This window comes from Phyllostomus hastatus, unplaced genomic scaffold, assembly GCF_019186645.2.
Source record: "Phyllostomus hastatus isolate PE091 unplaced genomic scaffold, TTU_PhHast_1.1 phas_scaffold_78, whole genome shotgun sequence".
Classification (NCBI taxonomy): domain Eukaryota; kingdom Metazoa; phylum Chordata; class Mammalia; order Chiroptera; family Phyllostomidae; genus Phyllostomus; species Phyllostomus hastatus.
The window spans coordinates 30,807,342-30,829,928 of NW_025334041.1; the positions used below are offsets into that span (position 1 = coordinate 30,807,342).

The window sequence follows — 22,587 nt, forward strand, 5'->3', positions numbered from 1 at the left end:
GCGGAACCTAAAACATTCACTATCCCAGACTTCTCAGTTTGGAATAGTCATGGGCCCAGTTCTAGCCAATAAGATATAAGCAAAGGCACTGGGTGGAGTTACTGGGAAAGTTTTATTAAGGGAAACAGTTGGCTGGCATGTATTTTGTCCACAATAAACTAATTTTAAAAGATGAAAGTAAATTAGACAAGTAGCTTGAACAAAATTACAAAGAAGAATGCATTGAAAAAAATACCAATAGTCAAATCTCTTCAAGAATTAAAATGACAGGCTAAAAATAAAAAATAAATTACTCCTTTAGAAAATATTAATTTGCTACTAGTCATTTATATTCTTCTTCTTTGTTTTAATGGATGGCTTGTATGCACTTCTTCCAACTTGTCCTCTGGAGGCTTTGGCACAGGTGAAGCCACCTAGTTTAAAAAAAGAAGAGAACCAACAAATTTTAATTTTTATAGTACAAGAGTAAATTAACTATCAGAAGAGGTAGGATAGATATCCAGTAGTTCAATCCTTGCTATCATGTTTGAAGCAGAGCTAGCTCAAGTTCAAGGTTCAGCCTACAATCTAAGCACAGAGCAAAGTTTTCTGTCCAAACATTGATGGAAGTAAAATTTCAAAAGAAATTTAACAGGGAAAAGGAATTGAGGGGAAACAAGTACACATATGCTCTACTTTCACATTCCTTCATAGATCTGGAGTCACCTGTTGTTTCTGGATACAGATACGTAGCCTGGTTGCATATACCCTGAAGGAGTGATAATGTCATGTATTTAGGGACATGGATGCTTGCGGGGAGGGGATGAAAATTTTGAAGAAATAATCAGAAATGGCCTTAATTTCTTAGGGAAAATGAAATCAAACATCCCGAAAAAATGAGTAGACAGTAAGTTAAAGCAGAGTAAATTGGTCTTCACTTAAAATAGAAAATTATTAGAACCTGGTAAATTAAATTTAGTATTTCTCCTTTTTGTTGCTCTATGATTTTTTCTCTCTATTTCTTATTATACAAATATTTTTCTCTTAACTTCTTACTATACAAATATATTTATTATTATACAAATATTATATTACTATATAATATTTTAGAATAAAACACCAAGTAAAGTATAGCATTTCTTCACAAATCAAATGTTTTAATTTTCCATGATTCTTTTGAAGCCTTGACAATATGTGGATAAATTTCTTTTTTTTCTTTTAGATTTTATTTATTTTCAGACAGAGGGGAAGGGCGGGAGAAAGAGGGAGAGAAACAACAATGTGTGGCTGCCTCTTGGCACCCCACAATGGGGACCTGGCCTGCAACCCAGGCATGCACCCTATACTGGGAATCGAACCAGCGACCCTTAGATTCATGGGCCAGCACTCAACCACTGAGCCACACCAGCCTGGGCTGGATAAAATTTTTAACACAGCAGTAAACATAGTGAGTACATGATTTGTTTAGTTATTCATTCACTAAATATTAAGTGCCAATGGTATGTTAGGAGTTTGGGATCTATCAGGCCAAAAAAAAAATCTTTGCTTTCATGAAAATTAAATTCTGGGAGATTGAAGACTGGCAGTAAAAAAGGAGTAAGTTATATTATTACTAGAAATTGATGAGCACTTCGGTTAAATAAAGAGAAGGTGGGGTTGGGGGTGTCAGGAGTGGCGGGGTGGGGGGGTGTCGTTCTATTTCCATACGTGGGCTTTGGACCTAACACAGTTTTCTCGAAAACACAGTCAGCTCTGGCTCAGACAGCCATGTATCTGCACCTGTGCCCCAGTTCAGCTGTTTGTGAAGAAGGAAGGGCACCAGCACAAACTAAAAAATTTAAAAAGAGGCTTAGACATAGAAATTGTGTCCATGGATTTGTTTTTTAAATCGTCATCTGAGGACATACTTTTCATTGCTTTTTTTTATTTTAGAGAGAGATGAAGGGGGAGAGAAGCATGAATTGGTTCCCCCCTTACGTGCCTGTGCCTGGACCAGGGTTTGAACTGCCACCTAGGTATGTGCCCTGACTGGGAATCAAACCCACAACCCCTTTGGCTACAGGACGACACTTCAACCAACTGAGCCATGCCAGCCAGGGCTGCATGGATGGATTTTTATTATTATTAAAAAAAAACCCTTATCCTTAATCAGATGATTTTCAGGTAAAAAAAAAATATAAAGTTAATTAAGCTACCTCAGTCCCCTGCTTAATCACATTATAAAACATGTACAATAGTGTGAAAAGCACTTTCTGAACCTAAGAGAATGGCCTTTCTCCCTTAGTTTATGATTTCTAAGTCATAAACTCAAGTCTAAACTTAGTCATAAACTAAGTCATTTTAAAAGCAAATTCAAATGTTAACTTTCTTTTATTTGTGCTCAGAAATTGAAAACTGATTATGTAATGTTAAAAAATTATTAAGTAGAAAAATCTAGTTCTAATCTATTCAAGAAGTTTACATTTGAAATGCAAACCTTAAGAATTAATCTTTAGAAGCCTCACCTTCTTCTATGGTCACCTCCATCAAAGAAACCAATAAGCATTTTGAATTTAATGTAATCTGAAATAACTCTGAATTTGAGAAAAATAAATTGTAATAATTTTACTTCAATACCGTAGTTCTCTCCTTTGGCTAGTATCAGAACCATGGGTGTGAGGGGCACTTTAAAAAACAGGAAAGGGCCAGGGCTCTGCTCTCGCGGATTGATCTCACTGACTGACACCACTGCTTTTCTGCTTTATAGCGAGAGGGATATACAGTATACAGGGCGGGGCGAAGGTAGGTTTACAGTTGTTTATATGGAAAATAATACAGTAGTTAATAAATAATAATACAAGAATAAACTCCGTGTTTCGTGTACTCACAACTGTAAACCTCCTTTTGCCCACCGTGTATTCTGTTTAATGTTTAAGATAAGGATTAATGGTATCAAGGCATATAAATCTGTTAGTCAAATTCAGTTAATTTAATAGAGAATTCCAGGAAAACACATCAAAAAATTACAAATATTAATGGCAATACTGTTGTTCTCATAAATAATTCTCCATTTAGTGTTAGTCTATAACCAAATCATGTCAGAGAAGTTTCAAGTGATCTTACCTCTTTAAGTTTATTCCGAATTAAGTCTGCTGTTGTATTCAATGAGTCATCATGCATATCCACTTTAGGTGTGTCTGGGAGCAAAGGCCCAATGAGAACCTCATTACTGCTCCTGCTTGTTTCAAGAAAAGTTCCAAGTTTACGATCATCTTCTCTTCGTCTTTTCCGCTCCTGTAGCTGTGTTGTCCTAGGCATAAATCTGTCCACTGCCTCTGAAGGAGTAATAGCCTTCTGAGCACCAGGGCAGGCCACTGATTTTTTTAAAGTTTTCACCGGCATTTTCTGCAAAGAAGTGTTGTGGTTGCAATGCCCCACTGTTTCATCATGGTTCCTGCCATCCTGAGAGGAGTGTGACGCTCTGTCCACATACTCTCCTGATGAGTACATACATTGTGAGGAGAAATAACATAAAGGTAATTCACAAGAATAAGGGAGACAAGCATCTGAGTTCCCAGCAGAAGTGTTCAAAGCAGCTTCACAAAATCCAGATTTCTTTGAGTGGAAGTCTTGTCTAAAACCTTTCATGTCTTTATGCTCCGTGACCAGTTTCTTCTTTGCCACGAAATGATCTTTGTATTACCATTTAAAAGGTGAGAGAAAGGGAAACAGAAATGGTTCATTTACATTCATCATTCAGAAAAGAGTTATTTCAAAAACAAGCATTACTTTAAAATGCTAACAAACGCTACCCTAAAATTTTTATTTCTTGAGCAGGTAGCATATTCACGTGGTTTAAAAGCTAAAAAGGATAGGATAGTAGTGTCAAGCTACATTCTTTCTTTGCTCCCTGTATGCCTGGTTTCTGTCCCCATAAGTAATCACAATTTTTATCTTATTTATCTGTCCCATATGTCTTACTTTTCTTCCTTCCACCTACCTCTTTCTCCTCTGTAATACCCATTTCTCTGCACCTTGCCTTTTACAGTTAACTGTAGATCTTGGAGAGTTTTTCCATGTTGTTACATACAAAGCTGCTTTTTTTTCTTTACAGTTTAGGGTATTCTACTATATAAGTGTATATGCTGCTGATTTTGTGCTAGTTTTTTTAAAGGAGGCAATATAGTGGGCCCATATTTAGTAATTTCCTTTGCCACTCATACACATATACAAGTTTGTGTGTAGCTACTAATTTACATATCCCACAGGTTAAAATTCAGTGTCTACAAATGACCAGGGACTCTCAAAGCTCTCTCGACAAATTTTCAGGTAAGTTTTCCAAGAGTCTTCCTTTATTTCTCTCTTCACCACTGCCACATGCCCACTCCCCAATCAGCCCTGACCTCACCATATTCAACAGCTGCAGGGACACTGACTCTTTCTTTCAACCAAAGGGTGGAAGTCCGGTAATCAGAGCCTCTAGCAGCACTCAGATTCCAAAATGCACACACTATCTTAATCCAGTCCTGACGGCTCTAGTCCTATAGTCTGCATCCCAGAGCCGTGACTCCACTCCAGGCACCTGGAACATGTGTCTAGGGAAACTCAGTTGGGCATATGGGGCATCTGGCCAGCTCCTGGCCAACAGTGAGACTTTTCCACTTCTGGCAGTTTTACATTAGCAGTAGCTCTGCAGATCCTAATTGTTTCTCACCGACTTTAGGTTAAAATTTTAATTCCTTGCACAGGACACAAGGCCTCTCACCATTCACTTCCTATCTGCTTTTGTCATCTCACTGAAGCCCCTGTGTGTGGTTATCTCATATAACACACAGTGCCTTAAGATTCACGATGCTCACTTATTCCTTTGGGTCTTTAAACGTGTTACCTGGCCCATCTTCCCATTTCTTCTCCCTTCCTGAGTAATGTCTACTTATCCTTCAAAACTCAGCCATCTCTCTCATCCTACAGGAAGTCTTCCACGAACGAACATCTCTGTCTTCCCAGCCCAGATTATGTTGGGTGCTATGAAGAACCTTGCTACAGTTATTGAATATTATCATTTATTTACCTCTCTGCCCACTAGGCTGACAGCTCCATAATGCTATACCTATCAGAATTCCTGACACACAGATTTTAGTAACAGGCTCTCCATACCTTTATTTTTAGTAGCTCTTGCTATATAAGCTTTTCTCTCTTGTAGTTTTTTTCTAGTTTCTTCAACTGTTTCAAATTCTGGAGCATAGCACACATGTAGCAATCCACCAAAGAAACTCTGCTCATCCATTTTTCTCTTGGCTATCCTAAACAGAAATACATGATAGAATGATTTATGAATCTAGGTTTACTTAGGATAAAAGCTTGACTAGTATGCAATGCACTGATCTAAAGAACAAGAGGATGGTATCATTTATCAAATACTTATTAAACATCTATAACTGGTCAAACATTACTACAATAAATATTTAAGTACTTCTCTGCCCAGGGGTAATACAAAATACTGACTGAGATTTTACCACGTGCCAGGCAGTATCCTAAGAGCTTCACTTGAATTAACACTTTACAACAACCCTATGACGAGAGTGAGGCCGGGGGAGATGCATCACTTGGCCATGCTCACACTGGTTAGTGGAGCTAGGATTCAAATCCAGAGGTCAAACTCCAAGGCCTGTTGAAAATGCAAAAACTCTAGAAAATATCCTTCTCTAATCACGAGGAGCTGGCAAGTTAGTTAGGGAAGTGAGATTACATATAAGTGCAACCTGAGAACAACATCTGACCCCATAAAATAAGTGCTTTATGGTAGACAGCCAGTGCTATTCGTGACACAGAAAATATGAAATGTTAATAGCCAGGGAAAGATGAGTCTGAGAACAAATTAGTAGGGGTCACATTAAAATAGATAAGGCATTTTACATTACAGCCTTTTGGAGCAGAAGTTATGTGATACAAAAGGCATGAAGTACATGGGGGGTCAATTCACACAGGTGCATAACAGTAGGAATCTCAATAGCTAAAGTTTGCTGCATTCTGAACAGGAGGTGCTATTCTAAGCCCTTTACACAGATTACATCATTTCATCCTCATACAACCTCAATAAGCTGTCCTCTTACTGTACAGATTTTACAGAATAGGAAAAATAGGCTTAATAGCAATAAATAACTTGTCCAAGGTCATGATGTCAATAAGCAGTGGAACTGGAAAACCCACTCCCAACCCAATTTTTAAACTACATGACAAAACTATCATGGGAATGACAGCATGGGAATGATGTGATGGACAGTATTCTGGTAAGGCTAACATTTAAAAAGACTGGAGGAAGAAAACAATAACATAGGGCTGTGTTAGGTTGTTGGGTAATTCAGGTATGAATGGGGGAAACCTGGGGCCAAAATAATAGCAATGGGAATGGAGGCAGATAAGACAGTACCTAACTTGCACATTACCTTGCACTTTGTAGGTTCATAAATTTAATAAGATAAACTTCTGTAAAGTCTTCTGCTGGGTATTCATCTAGAGCATTATACTGTTCAATTGCACCATATAGAGCAAATCGCTCAACTAATTCCTTCATTGCTCCCACTGCAGGAACTCCTTGTATTAACAAGTACCGAGATTCCAAATTAATGGTATATACCTAAAAGAAATGCAAACAAGGTAAATGTATGTCATCAATAAGCCTAGACAAGCAGCTTTATAAAAAACCGAAAAGCTTAGAAAACAATAAATATTCTTCAACCAGCCTGCGGAAAACAGAAAAACTGCCCTTCTAATAAAGGATAATTCACCCCACGTGAATTCACCCAACTAAAGCATAAAATAGACTACCTTAAATTGACGTGTTTTCCCGGAAGATGGCTCGATAGAAGTTATTGGAAAGAGTCAAGTATTCAATGAGTGCTTACCACGTCGCAAGCAACACCATAAATACGGGAAGATACAATGATTAAAACAAAGGCCCGTTTTCGTAGGGCTGACGTCTTCCTAGTTGATCAAAGGAGTCGCGAGAATCTTTGGTACCTGATTACCACGGTTCCTCATACCTATCTTCAACGAATAAAGGATTTGACAACAGCCTTTCAAGGCTTTATTTACAAAGGCTTGGCGTGTGGAACTACAACTCACACAAAGCTACCGAGGGTAAAAATGAGAACCAGAAGCACTTTACCCTGACTGCACGGGGCCGTCGCCCCTCCCGATACTTGGCCCGTGTGTCGCATACAGCCTTTTGAATGTGGTGGTCGAAGAAGCCGCCGAGTTCCCCACCACTCGACGCCATGTTGCCGGCTTTGGCCGTCGCTGAAACGACAACATCCGCTGGGCTGCCCTCCTGTTTACCCAATAAGATAGAAGGGTGGGTCAAGATGTGCCCAGATTGGCTGGAGAATCGACAGGGTCGGCCATCGTTTCCTGTAGACGAGAATTCTGTGAAGGAGGTGCCGCCCCCTAGCGGCGCGGCGGAGAGGCCAGGAGAAAAAAAGTCTGCTTGCCCCTCCCGCTACTGGCTGTGAGAGGCGTCCGGGAAGGGGGCGGGGCTGTGGGGCGGGGCCAATCGATGTTATCCAGCTCCGACGCCTTGGGCCTGAGAGCTTAGCCCGGGTCGGCTAGGGTGGGTGGCCGGGACGTCCGCGTCGGCCGACGATGTGGGGCAGCGAACGACTGGTGGGTGCCGGGGAAAGTGGGGCTGTCGTAACTGTGGCTTTCACCAACGCTCGCGACTGCTTCCTCCGTTTGCCTCGGCGCCTCGTGTCTCAGCTGCACCTGCTGCAGGTAACGCACCGGCCCGGGACTGGGCTCCAATCCTGGAGGCGGGACACCTGGTCGGTAGTCGAATCAGGCTAGCAGAGGCTTTCCTGGGACGTGGCGGCCGCAGAGACCTCTCCCGGTGGTGGGCACGGGCTCTTTTCTGGCGTCCCGGAGCAGAGCGGAGGCCAGACTGAGGGCGCCTCGAGGGCAGCCAGTCGGCGGCCGTGTCTGCAGCCCCCACCACGTCTAATACAGCCCGGGCCTTTAAGTGAACTGGCCTTATTCCAGGGCCCTTCACTCGATGAAACTAGGCTTTCAAACATCTTTATAGTCTACTTTTGCATTCAAATATTACTTCAGGTTGGAACACTCTTGAGAAGTCGTTTCTTGATCACAGCTGTACCTTACTGGTTCGGTTCCAGACCACTGGGATCTAACAAGTGTGGCAATAAAGCCAGTGGAGTGTCTTGCCTTTAATTTGTAAAAACTACCAACATCTGTGAAGCGCAATAAAGCGAAGCCCAACAGAAGGAGATACACCTTTATTTGAAATCCTTGAAAATCCTGGATGTGGCAGCCACCACTACATAATCCATGCGGGAAATATTTAAGAGTTTGCAATAATTTCAGGTATCCCACCTTTCCACTTTAGCTACTTTTGTTATGTTTTTCTGGATCAGCGATTTTATACTGGTGCACCACAACAATTTTTAAAACATGCAGTACGTGACTGTTTATTTAGTCAGGTGCATTGACCTCTTTTCCCTTCGATTGTCAAATGAAAAAATGAGTGTGTGCCCTGGCTGGGTAGTTCATTTGGCTAGAGCGTTCTATGTACCAAAGTTGCAGGTTCAATCTCCAATCAGGGCACATACAAAAAGCAACCAATTAATGCATAAATGAGTGGAAAAACAAATTGATGCCTCTGTCTCTGTTTCTCCTTCTCCCTTCCACTCTCCCCACCACCTCTTCCTCTTGAAAAGCTAAAATCAATAAAAAAATAAATTTTTAAAGAATGACCACAACCAACACAACAGTAGCCATCAGTTATGAATGAATCAAAAATTTACCTATTTTTTTTTGTCAGATCATCAAAAAAAATTTTTTTTGGTGTGCTGCAGGAGGTTTGGGCAAAAGCAGGCAGTCAGTCATTCGTTGATTAGACTAAAGTGGCAAAGGGCCCCTCTCCAGTCTGTCCTTTCATTCTCTCCAAGTGCCCAGGGGCCCTGTGGTCCTAGTGAAAAACCTTTGACATGAAAATGAACTCAGAACATTAGTCTGCAAAGTTGACTAAATTCAGCTGAACAGAGTATGACTTTAGGAGCTGGTTACTACAGTTTGACCAAACAAGTAATTGAAGTATTTTTCCATTTTAATAAAGTTGATTTTCCCCTTTTCCCGTGAGTTAGTGGAATTCTCCTTTTTGATGTTTTAGGGCATACTTTATATTTCCTCATTTAACATCTCTGGTTTTAAAAGTTACTTCATGTGAAGTAGGGGAATTGATCACAGTTATATGTCACTGCCTTGGATGAAACTCCACAGAAAGCCTCTGGGGTTTCGGTCAGCTTTACTCTTGTTACCCGTCAGCTCCCACAGTTCCAGCTGACGTAGCAACTGAGGACTTTTGGCTGCACATCTAGGGCTCTTTCTACTTGGTCACACTGTGCTCAGTGGAAAGACTTTTGCCAGCCAGAGCACTTGGGCTGTCCTGTGAAGAATTGTGAGAAAAATGTATGACTAAGTGATATATGATGATATTCTTTTTTTTCTTTTTTTTTTAAGATTTTATTTGTTTATTTTTAGAGAGAGGGTAAGGGAGGGGAAAAAGGGAGAGAAATAACTCGCATGCCCCCATCTGGGGCACCTGGCCTGTAATCCTGGCATGTGCCCTGACTGGGAATCAAACCGGCAACCCTTTGGCTTGCAGGCTGGCACTCAATCCACTGAGCAACACCAGCCAGGGTGATTTTCTTTATACAGCTTTAATAACATGGTCAATTTAAACTATATTACCTCAGAAGTAGCTCTAATATCCTTGGAAATTTCTGTTTAAATAAACACAGTAAACAGACAATAACCAATTTTGAGGTAGTGAAATATGGTGGATATGAGTGGATTTATTAAATAATTTATTTTGATACTAATAAATGAATTTGATAATACTAAAACTTCCTAATATGTTAAGTCTCAGTGGCCATGAATGAAATTCTTACTTTTTATTAAAAAATGTGTGTGAAAATGCTTGTGATACAGTGTTAAGTGGGGGGGAAAAAGGTACTAAATCATGACTATATTATACAACTATGTAAAAAATTAACTTTCTACCAGAGGGGAAGGAGTGTGGGGGAGGACGAAGAGGGTAAAGGGGGGGGTCAATACATGGTGACCGAAGGAAACTAGACTTCAGGTGGTGAGCACAAAACAAGCCTCCAGAAGTTGAATTATAAAGTTATGGTACACCTGAAATGTATGTAATGTTATTGGCTAAAGTAATGTTTTTAATTTTAGAAATTAATTAATTTTAAAAATTGTACATAAAAAGATTAGTCAGAAATCAATCAAATTGTTCACATGGTTGTCTTTTTGTGGAGGAAATAATAATTCTTGTTTTTCCTTCCAACATTATATATTTTCTATGCTTTCTATAATGAGTTTGTAATTCTTTAGTCATAGAAAACATTGTTTTAATTCTTAGCCACAAACTTACATATTTTATATGAATGCCCTTAATGAGAATAAATGTTATTTTACTATTTTTTAACAAATATGTTTTCATAGTTATAAAACTTTAAAATTTTATTTAGGAAGCTGTATAATATGAAATTTCTGGAAGCATACATAAGAAACTATTAACAGTAATTACCTATGTGGAAAGGGGCCTGCTCTCACGTTTTATGCTTTTGTACTTTCACTGTGTGCATTTGTTACTCTTCTAATAAGTAACTACTGTTGTATCTTTAATGATCATGGTATGCTGCTAGTTACTGACTCATACTTTACTAAAATAGTAAATTTATAGCTTATTTAATAATTTCCCTATTGATAGACACTTACACCAGTCCTAAGTTTTCATTGTGACAGAGAACACTGCAGAGATGTGTTCTGCTGTAGTTTTTTTTTTTCTCATCATTAATTCACTTCCAGGCTATTAATTCATTGATTCATCTCCATTAATTCACCTCCAGCCTATATAAGTTCATTGGCCACCTGTTGCCATGTTGAAATCTGGAATGGTTGAGTCAATTTATAATGCCATCATAGAAATGTGTGCTGGTTTCACCTGAAGTATCGCCAATGTTGGGTGTTGGAAATTATTGTAGCTTTTTAAACTCTGTAGCAGTGGTGGATAACAGTAGTCAACAAATTGTAGAACTGTTTTTGTGTTTGTGGATTACAGTAATAGTTTTATCATTTATGTGAATCCAGAAAAGCATGTAAAAACTTTCAAAACCTCTCTCCCCCATTTTTTTATTTCTTGAACAAATAGAATCAAGCTATAGAAGTAGCCTGGGGTCACCAGCCTGCATTCTTGAGCTGGGTGGAAGGCAGGCATTTTTGTGATCAAGGTGAAAATGTGGCTGAAATTAACAGACACGTCGGTCAGAAACTTGGACTCTCGAATGGGGAACAGGTAAGCACCAAAGGTGATGACAGTGACTTTCTCCTAATGTCACGTAGTACAGAGATGGAAATAAAATTTAAAGTTCAGTTTTCTTTTTAAAGAAGGAGAGATGACACCTAACCTGTATGTTACTCTAATTAGTCCAGGATATTCAAGTTGACCCTATATACCATTATTAAGTCATTATCTTGTAGTCTACCATGCTCTAGTTGATTTTTGTATTCTATTTTACTCATTTTCCAGGTTCCATAATTTTGTTTTTGTGCAATTTTTGCTCTATAAATTATTTCACTTTAATTATTGAACTTCATTTTATTTGTTTCTGACAAATTTTCTAACCTTCCAGGGTTGTACTTGATTTTTAAAAATCTGTCCTACAGCCCTGTCTGGTGTGGCTCAATGGCTTGAGCACTGGCCTGCCAACCAAAAGGTCTCCAATTTGATTACCAGTCAGGGCACGTGCCTGGGTTTTGGGCCAGGTTCCCGGTTGGGTGCGTGCTTGAGGCAACTGATCTCTTGCACATTGCCATTTCTCTCCTTCTCTTTCTCCCTCTCTTCTCCTCTCCCTCAAGGTAAATCAATAAAATCTTTAAAAAAAAGAATTGTACTTTAAAAAAAATAAAAATCTATCCTAAAAAAGAGGGTTATTATTTTTCCATTTTTGTCTTGCAATGAATTTAATGTACTTAGATTGTAAACTCCAAAGCTTGAGGACTACTCATATCTATTTTATTGTTTTATTATTTTCATCAATTTATTCTTTTAAAAATATTTTAGGCTACAGAAGTAATACATTATTTATTACAAATACTTTACAATTGAAAGTAAAAAATGTTTCCTTTTCTCTATTCCCAGCCTCAGAATAAATGTGTACTGTACGTTGGGATCTCAGTAGACCTTTAGGACTTAAAGAATGAGGTCTTACATATTTTCTGCAATTTTTCCTACAAAGTATATCAGGGACCCTTTTCCATGAATTACAAACTATATGCATTGAACATCTCTGCATATATGGAATGGAATAGTGAAAATTGAATTGCCACGTCCAGAGAGCTGCACATTTAAACATCGACAGATGGCGCTAACTTGCTTTCTATTACCAGTTTCCATTATCAGTACTGTTAACAGTACACAAAAGTGTCATATCTTTTTAACTTGTTTTGAACACATACATGTTCTTGATAATGAGAATAGACCACTGATAAGAAATCACAGGCCTAGCACTAGTCCTTTGCTTATCCTACATTTCCCCTAGAATCTTACGTCTCTAGCACCAGAGTGACCTTAGAAATGACTAACTTTGGTACCCTGCCCTACAAACCTAGGGAGATGGGATATTTTGCCCAGGATTTCATGATAAGTCACAGTTCTGCTCTCTGAGTGTGTGCCACTTCCCTGTGCAGAACATCAGCTTCCCGTTGCTGATCTTGATGTCTCATCAGCATTCTGAACAGTCCTGCTTGTTTTTATGTCCCGCTGGCTTCAAAGTGAACTTTTACCTGATCTTTTGTAGATACCCTATATTGTAGCAATACCATTAAGGTGATGTCTCCCAAAGAATCATTGATAGGAACAGGAAATGGACTAGCTTGCTCAGGACTCTGACTTTTTGGTGGGCGGGAGCTGCTCTGTGCTTCCTCAGAATCACCCCCTTCTAACAGGGCACATGGGAGGTACCAAAGGGAAGTTCACCGAGGAGTCGGGTAAGGCCTGTGGGGAAATCCTGCTCCAGTCCACAGAAGCAGAGAAGGAAGGCCTGGTCACCTGGAGCATTTAATAGTTAGTTGGTGGCTTTGGATTTTAGTCCTCCAATCTCTAGAAATGCTAACAGGAGAGGAAAGACAGTGAGATGGTAGAGTCCAGCTTCTTGTGGCACACGAGCATTTCATGTAGCTCTGTAGACTGGAATGAGGGGTATTTGTTTTACTGTGCTTTTAGTGGTGGATGATGATACTTCTAAATTTAAATAATTGGCCGTTATCTCAGTTTCACTGTGGTTTTTAGTTCTGTAGAAATAGAAGCAGCATGGCTTGAACTTAGTTATAAAACTAACAGTTGCAAAACTAGAAATAATGGTATTTCTATACTGGACCAAGTCATGACTTGATGACAGTGTTGTTTCTTCTTACATTTTTTTTAAGTTACATAAATTTTAAGGGGTTATTTTTATTTTATATTTTATTTTGAAATGTGTTGTGCTAGGATGTATTTTCCTTTTTGCTATAATTTATTATGAAATATTTTCTCCTAAAATGCTGTGTATATCAAGCTCTAGCTAAAAATAGGAATATCTATCAAGTAGGACTACATACACACACACTCACACTTAGTTATATACCTAAGGAGAAGTTATTTTTCAGGGGTACAAAAGTCTTTTGAAAGCAGTGCTAGCCCTGACCGGTGTGGCTCAGCTGGCTGGGCATCATCCCGCAAAGTGAAGGGAAGGGCTGCTGGTTTGATTCCCACTCGGGGCACATGCCTATGTTGCGGGTTTGGTCTCCTGTCCAGGCGTGTGCAAGAGGCAAGAGATAAATCCCTTCCCCTCTCTCTAAAAAGTAAAAGAAAAAGTAGTTTTACATTTTTAAAATGTCTTTCAGGTGTTCCTCAAGCCGTGTTCCCATGTGGTGTCTTGTCAGCAAGTTGAGGTGGAACCCCTGTCCGCAGACGACTGGGAGATACTGGTAAAGATAGTGAAATAGCCTTGTTTAAGATTAAAATACTTCAAAATAGCAGCATCGTTAGATGTCTGTCTCTGAGCTTCACCATATATATTCTGAGTTGGTTTGAGTTACAAGGATGACTTGAGATTTTCCTAACAGACATGGAATGGACAAAGTGTAAAATCAGTTGTTTTTTTTGTTTTTGATTCTAGGAACTGCATGCTGCTTCCCTGGAACGGCATCTTCTAGATCAAATTCGAATAGTTTTCCCACAAGCCATTTTTCCTGTCTGGGTTGATCAGCACACTTACATATTTATCCAGATTGGTAGGTGCCATTGTAATGTTTGCCATCATACTGTCTGACACAGCACTGAGTCCAAAGCAGAGGCAGATGTGCATTAATGAGCTTTATTTTGTACACAGTTGCACTATTACCAGCGGCCTCTTATGGGAGGTTGGAGACTGACACCAGACTCCTTATTCAGCCAAAGACCCGCCAAGCCAAAGAAAATACATTTTCTGAAGCAGATAATGCACGTGGAACATCTCATAATTTCGGAAGAGACCAAAAAGGATTGGCAGAACTCCAAACCAAGCAACATCAGTCAAATATTATACGAGTTACTGGGTCTGATGAAACAGATTCGGAGGATACAGTTGACTTACCATCAGTACCAAGCTTCTGGACTATGATAGGACGCATTTTCTCTTTTGGGTCTGAAAGGAAACAAGAGACATCCTGGGGTGTGACTGAAATCAGTGCATTCAAAAATATGCAGTCAGCAGTTGTTCCTGTGGACAATATTTTCCGAGTATGTAAATCTCAGCCTCCCAGCATATGCAGTGCCTCAGCAACTTCTATATTTCACAAACACCATGCCATTCATGTATTTCCATGGGACCAAGAATATTTTGATGTGGAGCCCAGCTTTACTGTGACCTATGGAAAGCTGGTTCATCTACTTTCTCCAAAGCAACAGCAAAGTAAAACAAAGCAAAGTGTCCTGCCACCTGAAAAAGAGAAGCAGATGTCACAACCATTAGATCAAAAACAAATTAGTCTAGACCATAATCAAGACGCCAGTAAGGCCTGTGTGCTGAAGGTGGTCTGGAATGGACTTGAGGAATTGAAGAATGCCATAAAATACACCAAAAATGTGGAAGCTCTCCATCTCGGGAAAGTCTGGGTTAGTATAAATTTTGTAATTGGGAATGAAATAATTTTATGTTGTTTGAACTACCCCAAATTATGAATTAAAATAATATATATAAATTGAAAGACCAATAGAATAAGAAATCGTATCTAAAAAAATCCCTTCTAGGACACATTTCTGTAGGGTAAAGTCCTTGTTTGGGTAAAAATTGTGCATTTTCTGCCTAAGTAAACTTGGACAGTAAAATCTTGGGCACAGGCCTAGAGAAGTGAAAATTCCTTGCCAGGGATTAAATAGCTAGCAAGAACTAGGAGTCAAACCCAGGCAGGGTGACTCGAGTTCGTGCTTAGCTTGGGGTGCCCTACGAAGCCTCACATCTTCATTACCTGTGTAAGGTTTGTTTCCAAGTTCTTGAAAGCACAGGAAGGACTTACTGTGTATTGGGAAAATGCCCAGAATAGGGAGAGACCCACAGCTCCCTCTGATGGCACCCGTAAACTGCTTGCTTTGCTGGTGTCACCTCTTTAGCTTGTATGTGACTTGGAGAGGAAGTAGAACAACTGATGTTTTACCCTCTCATCCTGGCCTCAAATATAAATGCTACACTTATGTGAAACGACTCACCAGCCCCATTTACTTGAGCCTAGTTTGGAACCATTGTAAAGTGAAGCTTGATGATAAGAAGGGGAAGAAATTGTTAAGATAGTGAAGAAAAATAGGAAGGGATGGGGACTTTCTTTGTAGATTTCTTTTCCTCTCATAGTTTAACCTATGCCTTTCATGCAGGTGACTTCAAAGTTTTAATCTCTTTGACCTACATCATTTTCTAAAGCTTTGGACCATGGCCTCATTATTTTCTGTAGCTCCAAACTCAGTTTAGGACATCCCACTGCGGTGTCTAACGTGAACTTCTTATGACTCACCTCCTTTATTAATGGTTCTCCATTAGGTATGAATACCCTTTCATTTCCTTGAAATTGTGTGGTGAGGACAGGGTGAAGAAGTGATGATGGTAAAGTCTCGGGGACCACATAAGATAGCAGTGAGGAGTCTGCACTTCCCACTCCACTCTGAAGGTTGGGTGTCATGGCCCCTGAGGAGTGGCAGTAGTTGCCGTCAGGTACCCAAGAAGTCTGGACTGGGTAGATGGACGTTGATCACAGTCTAAAGAGGTGTTAAAGAAATACAGGGGAGAAATTGAAATGTTTGTGATATAACAATACTAGAACATCCATCTGTTTTTACTGTGAATCTTGGTAACTTACATAATTTCATCTGAATTCATAGAAGTTACTACAACTATGCTATGGAATATTTTTTAATTAACCATTGAGCATAATTATATTTTCATTTATTTATTTTTAAATTTCAGATTCCAGATGACCTGAGAAAGAGATTGAATATAGAAATGCATGCAGTAGTCAGAATAACTCCACTGGAAATTACCCCTAAAATTCCAAGATCTCTAAAATTACAACCTAGAGAAAACTTAGTAAGTTCAAATTTATATGTTATGTCACAGTTATTTTACAAGTGCTATAAAATTTCTGGTTGCTTTAGCTAAGTCATAATAATGTAGTACTCCTTTTTGTTAGAAGGGCAAAGAAGTATTTTTTTCTTTAGTAAAATATGTGTAACATAAAAATGCTTTTGTAACCTATTTTAAATGTACAATTAATTGGCATTAATTCCATTCATAATGTACAACTATCGTCGTTATCTATTTCCGAAACTTTTCCATTACTCCAACAGAGATTCTGTGTTCATTAAGCAGCAGTGCCCTACCCTCAACTCCCCCAGATCCTGGTAACTGATAATTTATATTAATCTCTCTGATTTTGCATATTTCAGATGTATCATATAAATTGAATCATACAATATTTGTCCTTTGTGTCTGGCTTATTTCCCTTAATATGTTTTCAAGGTTCATCCATGTGGTAGCACATAGCAGAACTTCATCCCTTTTTAATGGCTGAACAATATTGTTTTAAATATATTGCATTTGTTTTATCCATTCATCAGTTGATGGACACTTGGGTTGTTTCCACTTTTTTGGCTGTTGTGAGTAATGCTGCCATGAATGTTGGCATACGAGTATCTTGAGTCCCTGCTTTCCACTCTTTGGTAGATGCCTAGGAATTGAATGGGTAGACACGTGGTAATTTTGTGTGTACGTTTTTGAGAAAACAAGAAGTCTTTAAGCAATACACTTTATATACATATATATCTTTATATATACAGAGAACGTGTACGCATGTGCACGTGCCAATACAAATATGGAGAGTTTTTGCTTTTAAAAAGTTGGTATTTTTGCCACAGTTAATCTAATTTTTAAAATTTTCTCCCATGTTGTTTTAGTATTAATATTGCAGGCTAAAAGGGTGCCAGACTATTTTATGTTGCTACTCTGTTAATTCTTTAGAAACTGGTGTGGTCAGAAAATGAGGTACTGAACTTAATCGTAAAATATTTTTAATAGAGTATTGTCATCTGTACCAGTTTGGCTTACCAGTTCTCAGATAATTATAATGCAAGAAAATTATTGTATTATATTGGGTTGACCAAAAAGTCCACATGGTTTTTTCCACGAAATAAAAGACACATTTTCCATTTCCACTAGTGACTTTATGGATTTGGATATTTCGGGTGTCTAGGCTGCCTCCTGTGGGGTGTGACGCTGACTGCTCTCTGCTCAGCTGGCCTGCCCAGCTGTGGAGCATCGTCCAGCGACACATTTCCAGACAAAACATTGCAAACTACTCTTGACATGTTCGATAAGTCCCCTTCTCCACACGCTGCACAAATCTTTTTTGTGTGTTTCGGATGTTGAAAAAATAAAGCATAATATGCCGAAAATGTTATGTATTTTCTTGCATCATCAATATTAAAATGGCTACACAAAAAAATTCACCAATCTTGATAAGTTTTTTTTTTGACTGCACGCAAATGTGACAGCTGTCACAATACAATCCAAAAAAATTGTTTGGAATGAAGCTAAAGACAATTAAATGCTTCTAGAGCCATCTTATGGAAAAAGCCAAATGAACTTTTTGGCCCAATACATTTAAAAAATTCCTCCCCTGATAATTCAGACGGTACTTTGGGATCCTCAGGATCACGATGGTCATTGTGTCAGGAAAGAATGAATTTAACAGAAACGCTTCCTGGTTGCTGAAAGGCCAGATAAGATAGCACATATTATATGACTGGAGAAGAGGAAAGCAAATAAAATGAATGCTGTTTCCATAACAGTGTGTAACTGGGCGTTTAACACGTTGGCTCAACAGTGCAGTGATTTGCAGTTCTGTTTTAACTTTTTGGTGATTGACCTTGGCATTTTTCAAGTTAGATCTCTTATGTATGAAGATCATTAGCCACTGAGTGAGATTTTTTTAATTTTTTTGGCTTAGTGACAGGATATTACTACAAGATGCTTTTCTTACCCTAAGTTGCATATTTTAGTGGAAGCTTTATGACCTTGGCCGGTCTCTCTGGACTTTGATTGTATCACCTGGGACATAAAGATGTTTGATTCTAGAGGAACTCTGTATTATTGTCTGATTCTAAAAGTCTTGCTTTTAAATAGTTCTCTTTTTTATTTTATGGTTTTGTTTAGTTCTTTAACCCCATTGCCCAATAACATCCAAAGAAGTAACTATTTATGTGATGCATAAGAATGGGGAAGTGATATCTTAGTTTAGACTGTTTTTGGTGGTGCTCAGGTTTTGAATTGAACTTAATCTACAGGCAAATGCTTTACTTTGGATGAAGAGAGATAGTATACCAGTGGAGGAATGTAGAAGAGAGGTCTTATTTCCTAGGCAGATACCAGTCATCTTTCCTATGTGAGTTTTGTTTTTCCTGTTTTTAATTTCAAATAGGTTTTTAAAACTTAATAATTTTAATTAAACTTAAAATTAGCAATGATTTCCTCAGTTTCTTCATACCTTTTGAACACTTTATGTGTTGAGCATATCAGCATTGCAGCCAGCATTTTTAATGGAAAAAAAGAAAAGAAGTGACTTGAACATATAAAGAGTTTATTTTTCTCCTGTATGGAGAGGTTTAGGGGAGCTCTGGATTGTTAAACCGTGTCCTTAAGCATCTAGGCTCCTTTGGCCTTTCCCTTTTGCCGTCCTCAGCCTGTGACTTTCTTCCTCCTAGATGCAAGATACTTGCTGTACTGGTAGGTATCACATCTGCACTGCAGGCAGCAGAAGGAAAGGCACAAGGCAAAAGCCTTTTCCTTACTAGGTTTCTCTACCATTCCATGAGGAGGAGAAGCCCTTACCAAGGATTGCTGATTGCATGCTGTTGGCCGGAGTCCAGCCACACGCACACGCATGAGCACACCCCCACACACGCCAGCCCCACCTTCAGGCTAGAAATCCACACTAAGAGTTTGCTTTCCCACCTGTGCAGTAGAGAGAGGCAAGAGAGAATGAAGTTGGAATGGTTATCCAGTAAGCCGAATTATGGCATATATATTGTTGGGCATAGAGAAAAAGTCTAAAACTGCCACTTTGTAATGTTTCTTCAGGCTACATTGTACTCAAAACTGTACTGACCGTAATGTCAAATCCTAAGGCTGTGCCTCCAGAATGGGCTTATCTTCCTGTTTTGTTCAGTGAGGTTTACATTTGATTAGCAGGGTAAAATGTTAAAATAGGGACGTTAAGGTTAAGATCAGGTATTAGGATAACTTGTTGCTGTTCTTTCATTTTCTTTGGCAGCCTAAAGACATAACTGAAGAAAACATAAAAACTGTGTTCTATTCATGGCTTCAGCAGTCTTCTACAACCACGCTTCCTTTGATAATATCAGAGGAGGAAAATATTAAGCTGGAAATTAAAGATGGTGTGTAAATTTTATTTACTTAGAAATTTTTTCTACTGAAGAAGTAAAAATTTTTTGATGAAGTCATTGTTTTTCCAACTGTGACATGTAAGAACAGGAGACATAACAGTGATAATTAAACAGATTTTATGTACTGAAGAATGCCTTTATTTAAATTTAAATAAATTTGATATTTAAAATCTTACAATTTTATCTCAGTTTCAGTACCATTCATTTATTACTTTCTTTTCAATAGGGTTGAAGGAGTTTTCTCTGAATATAGTTCATTCTTGGGAAAAAGGAAAAGAAGATATTTTTCTGTTGAGTACCAATCTGCTGCAGAAGATCACAATACAAGTAATTACATGTTATTGAATATTCAGTGAAATAATATTTGTCAGATGTGATTGATAATAAAGTATGAATTTACCTGTAATACCTTGAATCCTAAAGTATATTAGAAACTTAAATCATAAGAGTAAGGAATAACTTGATTTAAAATATTTTATTCTTTAATCTCTTTAATTTACCCAAACAAATTGTTGATTTACTCTAAATTTAAAGTCAGTGCCTTAGCACAGTTAAGTTTCAGGAGTTGGTGGTGTTAACTGGGAAATGGAGCATGACTTAAAATTCTTCCTGTATTGAAACAAAACAGAACATTGCTGTAGAGGTCTGAGTTTTAAAGTTCAGATTTTTACTTGCAGTTTTGCTGCACAACTTGTATTATTTTGTCAACTCTTAAATTCTCAACTCTTTACAAATATTAAATCACTTTTATTCCAGAAGTATTTTAAAAGTGGTTATTTTAGGGGGTTTTTAAATTGATTTTAAAGACAGAGAAACATCAATTTGTTGTCCCACTTATTTATGCATTCATTGGTTGACTCTTGTATGTGCCCTGACCTGGATTGAACCTGCAGTCTTGGCGTATCAGGAGGACGCTCTAACCAACTGAGCTACCTGGCCAGGGCCAAAAGTGGCTATTTTAGACTATAATGTTTTAGTTAGGCTATTTATTCTTGTCATTATAAAATTGAAGATGCTCTAGTCATTTAGAATAGCAGTGATTTGGAACTAGACACTGTTTTTCTACTTTTAAAATTTAATGGAAAGAGTACCATTCAGAGAAAATTCAAATGTAAGACTTACGAAAAGAACATGTAATGCAAATCCAAATTGCAAATAAAGATAGATGTATAACATGCATTAAGGAGATGATATTCTTTACTGCTTGTTGATCATAAATATTTGTGCTCCTCGGATGTGTAAATTATTCTTGTCAGGGCTGTTTTATGTAGTCATCTTGCATGCATACTGTATCCTTTTTCTGCGGTATAACAATCAGCAATTCAGTTTCCTGGGACCCAAGAAAAACAGGCAGAAGATACAACTTTGAAATGTAAACCTGATTTTTCCTTGCTACTATAGGTCCTTCTAGATCCTATGCTAAAAGAAGAAAACAGTGAGGAAATTGACTTTATTCTTCCTTTTTTAAAGCTGAACTGCTTGGGGTAAGAAGTTATGGCCAAACTGGCATGTTTAGAGACGTGTTCGTGTTCGACATTATCTCTGGCAGGGTTTTTATGTGTAAATATTAAAGTAGATGTTAATGTCATTGAATACTCTTACTAGTGTGTTAGTAGATACTATTTCAAGGCTCATTTCAGTTTCACGCCTAGCTTAGTAATTTGCCTTGTCCTAGATAACAAAGTCTGAAGCTTATTAGAAATTTTACTTTGAGATTTGATTCGTGAGAAGAAAGCAACTAGATATGAACTGGATCAAATGCGCCTCAATAAAACAGTAATTCTTAGAGCTAGTAAATTTATTCTGAAAGTTAAATCTAAAAACATTACTTGAATGTTTAAAAATATTTCAAATTAAGTTATTCCTTCAGTATCTTATTAATGTTTTAATTGGGATTATTTGTGTTTTCTCCAACCTATAGACAAACAAATCTGAAAGAACCTCAATTTTTTTCTCTCTCTCATGCACTATGAAATGTCATGTAACATTACCTCTTAGAATTCTTCACGGAAGGTTTTAGAGGTAGTAGTAGTGATTTGATTTCCTGTTATAGTATAGTCTATAAGTTTTTATTAAAAGAATTAACCATAAGGTAACAGTGTTTAAACATAGCATAATATTCATGTATGTATAAAGTAAAATCTCTTTAGTTCAAACTCTAATTTTAGGAATTTCTGATATTAAGAAAAGTAAGTTGTCAGTCAGAGCCAGGAAGTAGGTTGAAGTTCATGTTCATATTATCTACAGATTGCAACTGGATTTTGAAGGTGATTTTTAAGAGAAAATTAGTCTTCAATTATCCTATCATTTTAAAAGCACCCTTTTATGATTATGTTGATTACCAAACTGAAATCATTTTGAGGGAGTAACATACAAATCATTTGTATATGTTAAGACAGATTCCTTAAGGAGTCCTAGTTGGACGAAACTTGCAGTTATTGCACAGGTTTGAAAGTAAATTGTAAAGCTGTGACTCAAATTTGGCAATTGATTCAGCATACTTTCAAGTAAGGAAGAGATTCTAAGATTTTACTCTAAAAAACCATTAATCTGGGAAGGAAAGTTTCATAAATTTT

General features: G+C 38.0%; 2 protein-coding genes across 3 annotated transcripts in view; one reads left to right on the forward strand and one right to left on the reverse strand.

Annotated features, from left to right (window-relative positions):
* Positions 1-93: 93 nt before the first annotated feature.
* On the reverse strand, positions 94-7,252 carry RBM48 (RNA binding motif protein 48). Its single transcript, XM_045828197.1, has 5 exons — positions 7,127-7,252; positions 6,405-6,595; positions 5,116-5,261; positions 3,082-3,650; positions 94-413 (listed from the first exon to the last, which is right to left on the reverse strand). The coding sequence occupies exons 1-5, from the start codon at positions 7,235-7,237 to the stop codon at positions 327-329; spliced, it is 1,104 nt and encodes a 367-aa protein (XP_045684153.1). The 5' UTR covers positions 7,238-7,252; the 3' UTR covers positions 94-326.
* A 280-nt stretch (positions 7,253-7,532) lies between these two features.
* PEX1 (peroxisomal biogenesis factor 1) overlaps positions 7,533-22,587 on the forward strand; it is a 48,251-nt gene continuing 33,196 nt past the window's right edge. For both annotated transcript variants that reach the window (XM_045827641.1, XM_045827642.1), the window contains exons 1-9: positions 7,533-7,728; positions 11,195-11,338; positions 13,927-14,010; positions 14,202-14,316; positions 14,415-15,178; positions 16,518-16,637; positions 19,879-20,002; positions 20,238-20,338; positions 21,413-21,495. In XM_045827641.1, the coding sequence (XP_045683597.1) occupies positions 7,600-7,728; positions 11,195-11,338; positions 13,927-14,010; positions 14,202-14,316; positions 14,415-15,178; positions 16,518-16,637; positions 19,879-20,002; positions 20,238-20,338; positions 21,413-21,495 (1,664 nt within the window). In that variant the 5' untranslated portion in view covers positions 7,533-7,599. The remainder of the gene's footprint in view (positions 7,729-11,194; positions 11,339-13,926; positions 14,011-14,201; positions 14,317-14,414; positions 15,179-16,517; positions 16,638-19,878; positions 20,003-20,237; positions 20,339-21,412; positions 21,496-22,587) is intronic.

Excerpts from the sequence above, each read along its gene's own strand:
- RBM48 (XM_045828197.1), bottom strand. The coding sequence starts at position 7,237 with ATGGCGTCGAGTGGTGGGGAACTCGGCGGCTTCTTCGACCACCACATT. Across the intron at positions 6,596-7,126 it reads GACGGCCCCGTGCAGTCAGG|GTATATACCATTAATTTGGA; the intron begins GTAAAGTGCTTC and ends CATTTCTTTTAG. Across the intron at positions 5,262-6,404 it reads ATGAACCTACAAAGTGCAAG|GATAGCCAAGAGAAAAATGG; the intron begins GTAATGTGCAAG and ends ATTTCTGTTTAG.